Source organism: Corvus cornix, chromosome 1A, assembly GCF_000738735.6.
Source record: "Corvus cornix cornix isolate S_Up_H32 chromosome 1A, ASM73873v5, whole genome shotgun sequence".
Taxonomy (NCBI): domain Eukaryota; kingdom Metazoa; phylum Chordata; class Aves; order Passeriformes; family Corvidae; genus Corvus; species Corvus cornix.
In genome coordinates, this window is record NC_047057.1 from 56,323,183 (window position 1) to 56,333,190 (window position 10,008).

The 10,008-nt window shown below is 46.1% G+C and overlaps 1 protein-coding gene across 4 annotated transcripts in view; it reads right to left on the reverse strand.

Moving 5' to 3' along the window:
- Positions 1 to 9,625, reverse strand: part of DENND5B (DENN domain containing 5B) — a 104,899-nt gene extending 95,274 nt beyond the window's left edge. For all 4 annotated transcript variants that reach the window (XM_039570754.1, XM_039570751.1, XM_039570752.1 and 1 more), the window contains exon 1: positions 9,472 to 9,625. In XM_039570754.1, coding sequence (XP_039426688.1) covers positions 9,472 to 9,583 — 112 coding nt within the window. In that variant the 5' untranslated portion in view covers positions 9,584 to 9,625. The remainder of the gene's footprint in view (positions 1 to 9,471) is intronic.
- Between the last annotated feature and the right edge of the window lie 383 nt (positions 9,626 to 10,008).

The window sequence follows — 10,008 nt, forward strand, 5'->3', positions numbered from 1 at the left end:
ATAACTAACTCATCAGCAAATCCTCCCCTCCCTCAACAATGAAAAGCCAAATATTTATTCAATTGCATATTGCATTCTTTGCTCAAATACTTCATAATTTAAAACAAAAAATCTCAATTCTCTTTCCTGAGCATCTCGGGGGAGACCAGAGGGCCCAGCAGAAGGTATTTACACCATCTGACTGGATTAATCTCGGCAACAATTTGGAGAAAAAGCAGGAGAGGGGGGCTCTTAAACAAGTGATTTGGACCCTGCAGGCAGGCTCCAGCTCAGTGAGGACATGGATTGCAGAACTGAAGTCAGTGTAAGCAATACCTATTTGGACCATGACAGCAGCATCCTCTCCCAGCAGGCTCCAGCTGCATCCCAAACACTGGTGAGTCCAAAGCAGGCTGCTTGGCCAATCTGATCAATATTTCATTGAGGAATTACCAGATAAGCGAGTGCTGGGTTTCATCATTTCAATATGAAGAGCTCAGCCCTCTTGTCTTTCAGCCACAAGGGACCTGAAGCACCTCTGACACCTGGGCAGCCTCATGTAAGGAGCAAACGTGGTGATACTTGATTTTCCTTGTAACTCTAGTTCCTGTGACCACAGGTCACATGGCACCACATCGCGTGCCACCGCATGCCAATCCGCTTGTACGTGAAAATAGCTCTGCATGGAAATGAGCAGAGGTTTATAGAGATGCTGAGGGGAAAATGCAAATTTATACAAATAATTTCAGCCATCCGTGAAAAGCAGCAGCCACTACACACCCATGACAGTTGAGCTTGGCTTTTTTTTTTTTGTTTAATCCTGTCATTGTTTACACAGAATGGTGCTTCAGATTAAGCCCCCTTACCCTTCCACACGTTAGTCCTTAACATGACAAGAGAATGCCAAGAAGGGGGTGGACAGAGGATTCTTCTGGCTTTCAGGCTGTGCAATTTACCACTCACACAGATTCAATGCAGAATTTGACCCCATATGAAGCTTGATATAAAGCTTGCTAAGTTTTTTTAAAGTGCTACTAGATCCCAGAATTATTACTGCAATTTGATTATTAAAATGACTGTAAAGCAAAGTCAAATTCATGCTCCAGGTTGAAGGGGGTGCTCACTCTACAAGACTGACATATTTAACATTGCCTCTGAACACAAACCAAGAACAGCTGACATGTTTGTATGAAAGGGTGAAGGTTGTTCTCCAGTGAGAGAACAAGTTTTCTTTACAGATCCACCAAAACCAGGCCCCTCACTCCAATATTATATTCTACTAAGAGTCAATTTTTATACTGTCACTTGAAGCAGGTCACTGAGATCTGGCAAAGTCCTTCGAACCATGGAGTATGTATTAGCATAGGAATACTCTTTCCATTTCACTCTTCAAGCATCTTCTTGGATGTTTTGATATTATTTTTCATGGCTTGGGTAGATATGGAAGTAGAAGCAAAACCTCACATCTCAAAGGAGAATGGCTTCACATTTTCAAGCCAGGCACCTCCACCAAGCCTAGGACACCCTAATGAGAGAACCCCCAGGTGAGATACAATGATCACACAGCTGAGTAAAAATTATCTTTGACTCCAAGCAAGAAGCACAAATGGAGCTGTTTATATTTGCATACCGATAATGTAGCAGAAGTTTCTTCCAGCCATGCCTGTATCTGACACCTCAGCAGTCTGCCACGCGTTAGTCATCTCCTCAGTATGTTTCTTTTACTACGATGACCCATCACCATTTCTTCCCTAATTACTTTTGGGATTATCAATATGGCTAATGTGATCAAAACACCACAGTAAAGGCTTACTGTTTCCTGACCAAATTTGTTTTTCCTCGATGCAATTTTTCCTACTGTATATATTTTTGCTATTTGCTGGTTAAGAGGTAGATAATGAAAAAATAAAAAAAGAGAAGAAAAAAAAAATATTGTGGGCTATATGAAGGTTCATATGTTCCACAGAGTTCCTCTCCATGCACACCAGAGGTGCCTGAACAAGCTACTTGTAATGTTCTTTCCACATATGTCAGTGGTCCTAATTGATCTCAAACAGCACCAGCCGAAGACCACAGCATTAACAGCATCAAAGTGCACGCACTGCTTTTTTCCCCTTCATTCACATTTCTCCTTGACTCCAGCCCTCATTGCAACAGACCAGAACTGCAGCAGGAGCAGTGTGCCAGCCACGTATCCAGCGCCAGCCCACGCAGAGGCTTTGCGGGCTGTACACTTGCCAGCATGTTTTAGGGACGAGCTGGCACTAAGGACAACTTGATTAGTCCATGACAAGCGGGTGAAAGAAGGCAGGCAAGAGAGCCCTGACAACCTTGCTGCTTATGTGCAGCTCAGCCTCTCCTGAAGCAGCTCATTTTGGAGTTATTCCTACATGGAGCTGTGCATTGGCACAGGCGAGCTGTGGGAAGGGTGTCAGGGCACTGGAACAGCTCCTGCAGCACTGGGAAATGGCTCTGGCGAGGACATGGGAAAACAGCTGAGCGGAGAAATCAATACTACAGTCACGCACTGCCCTGAGCAATTCTGACATATTTATGGGTACTGCTCTTCTGTTTGCAGAGTGGTGGGTATTGCCCTCCCCTAGAAGCCACCATCCTCCAGCACCCTGGGGACCAGGGTGGAGGTGGACATTGACACAGGAGCCTCTACCCTGGCAGCAGGGACCTTGACCTCAGGCTCCTTCCCACCATGTCCATACCCTCGCTGCAGACACAGAGCCATGCCGAGCCTGATCCGGCACTGCCGCGCTCCCTGGGATGTGCCACCTTTGTCTTTCAGAGCTCTGTGCCCCAGGCAGGCGGCTGTGAGCCCGGGGACCCCGTCTCTCCAGAGCCACTGCACCACTAAGCCGCCAGGATGGGGCCAGCAGTGACTTCAGGCTGATGCGCAGGAACAAGATTAGGCTGGATTTAGGTCGTTCTTATAAAGGACAGCAGCTCAGCCATTCTGCCTGGCATTGCTTTGATTACCACTGCAGTTTACACTGTGTGAAGGAAAAGGGCTACCTCCAGCAATATTAACGGAGCAGTTCCTGGGGTTCTTACCAAAAAAGCCCCCCACCTACACTATCACACCTTCTTCTTCTCTGCTACTGCAACAGCCACTGGCAGCCAAGCAGCCTCTGAGCCTGCAAGAGGCTTTAGTCGTTCTAAGTGGAAATCAAAACAGCAGCTTATCTGGCAAGCAAAGTACAAGAAATTCTCTTTGGTTTAGCATTAGTGAGTCAGTGCTATTGATAGGAATAATGATGTTTTTCCAACCCAATCAGTACCTTATTTTCAAAGGAATACAGTGTAAAAAACTTAGATGAAGGCAACTGTATAACAGAATCATCACACCACGACTGGGCAAGCATTTAAATCCAGCATTTCTCTGGCATATATACAGATAGAGAATGAAAGTGCTATTACTAAAACGTAGCAATACGTCACAGCCATCAGCAATTCCACAAATGCTCTGTTACCCAAGCGAGCAAGAGAGTTACTCCTTATTAAAGGTTATTGTAACTGGAGATCATACTTGTCAATAATATCGACAGCTCTTTATAAAAAGCACTGTTTCCTTTGGCTGCAGAAATCCTCCTATAGGAATGAAGTCTTTAATGCATAATTCAGATTTTTAAAAAAAAATAAAATTAAAATCTTTGTGGTATTACAGTGGAATTCTGGTTTTCCCCAATAGCCAAAAAAAAAAAAAAAAAAGTGAAGAATGAACCATTACAGCAACTATCCATGCCACCACCTTTAAAGATGTAGAAGAGAGCAGAAACATTATTTCTGTTTCAGCACCCAATTTTGGTATCCCCAAAGCAAGGATTATCTCCGTATTCCTTTAACTAGAAACTCAACACTTTATTTATGCAGAATAAGATTTGGTTTCACATGAGCAAAATATTAACCTGGCTTAGATTTTTATCAAACAGGTTTCCTAAATGAATGCAGTATTTCACTATTATTATGACAGTTCACAAAAAATGACAGTTACTTCAATAAGCCAGCCACTCCATCCAATCCCTAATCCATGACACTTGCTTTTTTCCAGCTAAAATGTCAGAAGATTTAGTGCTGCATTTGAGCACCACTTCTCTTAAGGGGGGCTGGAGAAATGCTTGAATTCCATCCCTCCCACAAGCCCTGCAAAGACGAGAAATCCTAAGCAATCTACTTCAGCTGCTTCTGAGGAGCAAGTTAAGTTTTGTTAACTTGAACAGCATAAGCCACCTCTGCCTCTACTTGCACCATTCTCATCCACCTGGACAATCCCTCTGAAAGTGCTTTGTGCAAATCTGGACTTTACTGAAAAACGAAAAGCAAAACTTCTGCTTTTCATTTGTGCCAACTGAGTAAGTCATGAACAAGAATCACAACTGCTCAGATATTCCTCGGTAAAGGGAAACTTCTTAGTCTATTTCCAGCAAACTAGGAAAAAATCCAATTGCCTATTTTCAGAAAAGCCACGCACACGAGAAGTTGTATCGCTGTAGTAATGCCACCAAGTTTTCTGGCAGTGCACTTCGCGCACAGACTTGGCACGGAGGAAGCGCGAAGGAGAACAGTGAAGGCGGTGGGGAGGCTCTGCGAGGCGTGAGCGTGCAGGTGCCAAGCACACGCAAGGACGAAAAAGTCTCTCGGCTTTCTAAAAATAAGAGCCTACTAGATAAGAAGCACAGCTAGCCAGACTGCAGCATGCCCTGTTTGGATTTCAACGTTTCATTGAAGGGAAATTAATTACCAATATCTGGATATTTGTAGGGAAACAGCATGAGGTAGAAGAAATGTGCGTTTCCCCCAAGACACTCAGCATTTTCAGTGAGCATGACTAGCATCCGCTCTCTGCTTTGCTGGCCGTTAAAATAAAGGATTTGATCTTTAAAGTAAAGGAATGAAGCTCTCTATAGTTTTCAAGTATACACTGAATGGAGCAGAAAGACATTGAATCTTTACACAATGGCCAAAACTAGATAGTGTAAAATATGTTTGCTAGACAAGACACCATAACTAGAATGTCTCCTTATCATAAGCACAGTCTTGAGGTAATATTTACAGTTCCTGTGTGGAAAAAACCCTATAAAAATCCTATCAATCTTTTCACACAGCAAGCAGGCTACCACAATTCCACCAATATTCACGTTCTAAGATGGAGAAGGCACCATCCAACACGGCCCTTCAAGCCCCAGCTCCCATGCTGGTTTACTGCACCTTCTCTTCCTCCAAACTGCACCCTCAATGGAGACCAGTCCTTCCACTTCAGAACAAAATGCCCGTCCTTAATTCTCTCCCTACTTTCCTCCAGAGCACTAAATTACTTCCCCAATAAAATATATTTCATTTGCTTTTTAATTGAGTCATATGTATTTTGGATTTTTCTAAATTGTAGTTTGTGATGCTCAAACAAGAGACTACAAATTTTAACATGCTCCCCAAGCAAATGGTAAAAGCTGCTACAGCCAGGAAACCTTGTGCCCTGCACATAAAGTTCACGTAGTATGACAAAACATATTATAGGAACAATTTAATGAATTAAGTCTTTCTGTTAAATGCAATGTTAAATATTTACTATAACAAATTCACTCAAGCACAAGCAATTCCAGGGCTGACAGTCTCAAAATGGCTTTACCTGAAAGAACCAGGCATGAAGAGGAAAGTGAACTGAACTTTATTTTCCATCAGCCCTAAACATGACAGAAAAGCTCCCATCACCCTGCTTCAGTGCAGTTCAACAGGGCACTGAAACCAATACTGAAATTTTCATGCTTTTCAAGACATTTCAAATCAAATACCCTGCTTTTCTTTTATGACCTCTCCAACTATTAAGTGCCAAGAAATCCTTAGATAGTTTCCTTTCCTTCCTCAAGTCCCTGGAAAGAGCCTGGAAAAAAAAAATGGTTTTTTTCCCCTCCATCCTTGAGTGAGAGCTTTGTGATAAGGGCCACAAGTGTTTTGACAACATCATAATCTATACGCAATTTTGTTGTTTGCCTGGATACACTACGAAGTTGAGCAATAGGTAAACAGCTTTTAACTCTTCAGAATTAGTTCACTTAAAAACCCCAAATCAGCCATCTGTAAAGCCAGCTGTGGAGCAAGTCACTACAAAAAAAAAAAATCTGTTACCAGAAAACATCATACATGCAAAACACAAAAAAAAATAATCTAAGGAAAATGAACCATTTGCTTGGTGGAAAATTCTCATCTACCAAACTTATTTTAAGCCCTGAGCATCCATCCAGTGGAGCAAGAACTATAAAACAAAATACTCTTCCCTAAAAACATGTCAAAATGCTACACAGCTATAAATGTTGATTTTATTTCATTTTCTGACCAGACCTATCAATACTACAAGAAAAATTAGAAAAGCAGTTCTTTGCCCTGCTTTCAAAGACTGAAACATCTCACTTCATGCCCGATGCAGTAGATGAGGATCTTTTGGTGTCTTTTTTTTGTTGTTGTTTTTAATTGAAGACACTTTTTATGGAAAGAGATTTTGGGCTTAAGCCATGGGCAAGGAAAGCCTCCACAGAGGGGAGAGCCCCGGGCTGTCCCCAGAGAAGGCAGGGCACAGGTCAGGGATCTCCAGATGACGGCAGAGCTGACTCACAGGCAGCTCCTTAGCACGCCACGTACCACGGCGAGCTGCCTGTGTCTCAGCACATCACCACCGAGTCCATCTGAAAGCTGAAAATCCCTCGAGGATTTTCTAATACTGCTTCTCTGTTCACAGGAGAGGCTCTGGGGCCTCCGGAGCTGCAGCAGAGCTCCTCTTGTCCCTTCCCCTGCTCCTCTGCACAGCCCCAGAACAGCTCCATCAGGCAGACCTGGGGCGAGCACGGCGCTTTGTGAACACCGGCTGCCAAGGGATTCACGGGTTTGGAGATAAGCACGCTCTTGATTACTTTTTTTTGGCTAAACTGGGGATGATCTGCGCAGCAGCTTAAGTCACAGCAACTTTTCATTGATGCCTTGTGACTTACCTCAACAAGCTCTTGAAGCACAAGGACAGCAAGATGTAGCTATCCCTCTACATAATACTGAAAGAACAGGATCATTTACTTCTACAGAGTTTTAAGAACATTTTTAGAAAGAACAGCCATTTGTGGGTTTCCTGTGATACAACAGACTTTCTGTTCCCTCAAGCATCTTTCTCCCCACCCATTCCGACAATGAATTCAGTCCTAGTAGCTTGGTTTTTGAAACCTGTAACACAGATTTCTAGATGGGTTCTCACTACTGCCTGCCTACAGTGGCATTAGTACTCCCCAAGCTTTAAAAGAAATGTTTTCTCAGCTACATCTCAAACCAGAGTTAATTTTTCCATGGCTGTATTATATTTGTGGCTCACAGCACTCCCTGTTCCTCCCCAGCATTTCCCACTGCTGAGCTCCCAGCTGATAGCAGAAAGCTCCTGTCATGAGTCCCTAAAAATATAACATTGCTCAGTGGCAATATTAAGTCCCATCATATTTCTATTACTCCACTTCTTCCTCTATCACATCCCAATCCTCCTAAGGTATTAAGAATGCCTCCTGAACTGGCATTACCAAAAATGTTTGTATGTCCAAACCATACTGCTGGACCTTGCCTAGTTTAAACCAGTTACAAAGACATTGCTTTAAAAATTACTACTTTTGGTAATTTTTCTTTGAAATTACTCACAGCTGCACTCTATTTTATAAATAGGTATATCCTAGATGTGCCAAAATTACTTTCCTTTACTGAAAAATGAAGAGGGAGATTCCTTTAGCTTTGAAATCTGCTCAGTGTTGCCAGAGCAGTTCAGCTAAAACCACTGAATGACCATGGAAGATGAGCCCTGTAGTCGGGGCACTACATTGCACAAACCCACCACATTCAGGCTGTCCTTGAGCCGTGCTCCCCAAGAACATACTTGTGCACCTCACTGAGAAATGGTGCAAGAATCAGCAAAAGACAACTTGGGAAGTCTGGGTACATCAGGGAAGGCACAGCCTACCAGCCAACACAGCTTTAAAAATAGTTTATTTTCAGATACAAGAGTTGGAGATGACTCAGTTTAGGTAGCTGAAACCCCAATAGGTCATATCATGCAAATCAAACCCTGTATGCCATCAGCTGGGAGGTGGCTCACGAGCCAGGAGTTTTCTGCTAAAAGCAGCAAAACTGAAAATACATGACTGTGGTCACTAGTACTTGTGACAAAACAAAGAGATGAAAGCACCTTCGGCTAATGCTTCAACTTGGAGATCCCAGGGCTATCTCCAGTGTGTGCTCACTGCCAAGGGTAGAGACTTAGTTACCCTGCTTTAAGATAAGGTTCCTTGGAAAGTCATTCCTTGGAAAGATATGTGCATCCACCCCTTTTACAAGTGACAAAAACATGAACTTCAACCAGTGTACATTGATCAGTAATACAGATCATCATGTCTTTCTCTTACACAACCAGGAGGCAAGGTACTTCCTGATGCAATAGCTGCAGAGACCTCACTAGGATGCCACCCCCAGGACCTCATCCTCAGGATCCTATTACCAGGCAGAGGTGCTCACTGTGGCAGCTACAGCTGCCTTCAACTTCAGCCATGCACAGCTCATTCGCCTGCAGTGCGAACACACGGGAATGGGCAAACATTGGCACTTAAGCACTTCCGAACTCGTAACTCCATGAAGAAACGCTTAGCTTCCACGCAACGAAGCCCTGCTATTAAGCCTGAAGTTGATCAAATTTTATACGTAAAAACCTGATTTAAATAGTTTCTTTTATATAAACAAAAGTGACATTGAGGAAGAACTGCTGCCTTATGCCAACGTAATCAGCTCATATCCAGTCATGAACCCACCAAAAATAAACATTTCAGAAAATGTGTTAGACCCTACAGCAATAGTTTTGTTCCTTTTTTTTCTGTAACATTCTTGGGGTGGAGGGGGAAGGAAGGAAGGATGCAGGAAGACTCTTTCTGAATAGGCATAAGACGTGAATAAACCAGTATAATAAAGATGCGATTCTATTAATTTATTCAGCTCTTCCCAGACCCCTCCCCCCCTTTCCAGCGCAGATACTGAAGAAAATGCATCTGCCCCGGCAGAAAGCTCGGTCATTCGGCTCCCTCCCATTCCGTAACCCTGGGCTCCCCTCTCCCGCCAGTCGCACCCCGCTGGCCGCGGCCGGGTCGCTGCGCCCACCCGCCGGGGGCTGTCTGTCCTCGCCACCATCAGGGACCCGGGCGAGCCGCGGGTCAGCGGAGCCCGGCCTGCGGGGGACGGCGCATCCCGGCGGCCAAAGCCCCCCGCCGCCCGGCGGGAGCTGCCCTCGAGGGGATGCTCCAACAGCCCCTCCGGAGGATGCTTTATCTTTCAAAGTGGCCCCCTCCCTGCGGCTCCCACCGGCGCGGCGACCCCTCCTCCTCCCCTCCTCGGGGGGAGCAGACATTTTGAGGGCAGCGCATCCCAAGCGCCCGGCGAGCCGCAGCGGTGCGGGCGAGGCCTCCCGGCGGCGCCGCTCACCTGCCAGCTCGTCGGGCTCCAGCCCGCTCTCCGCGTCAATGCCGCACAGCACGAAGTAGTGGGCGAAGCGGCAGGGCGCCGCGCCGGGCCCGGGGTTGCCGCTCCCGCTCATCCCGGCGGCGGCTCCCTGCGGCAGCAGCGCGGCTCGGGCGCGCCCGCGGGCCGGTCACGGCGCGCCGCCCCCCATCCCCGGCGGGGTCGCGCAGGCGGGCACCGAGCGGCGGCGGCGGCAGCGGCGGCTCCAGCGGGCGGCCCCGCTGTCAGCTGAGCGGGGCGGGGACGGGCGGGACGTGCCGCGCCGCCGGACCGCCCCCGCGGGGCATTTAAACCCTGGGCGGCCGCCCCCGCCCCGCGCCTCGGCCGGGCATTCCCGGCGTGTCGGGGGAGCCGCGGGCGGCTTTGTCAGCCGTTGTATCTGCAATACTTGGGATATGCGATTAAAGCTTAAGGCTCCCCCGCCCCCACGCGTGAGCAGGAGAGGTTGGCTTTATTTAAATAAAGTAGAAGACGGTGCCGCTTCCTACCGGGAATGTCTCT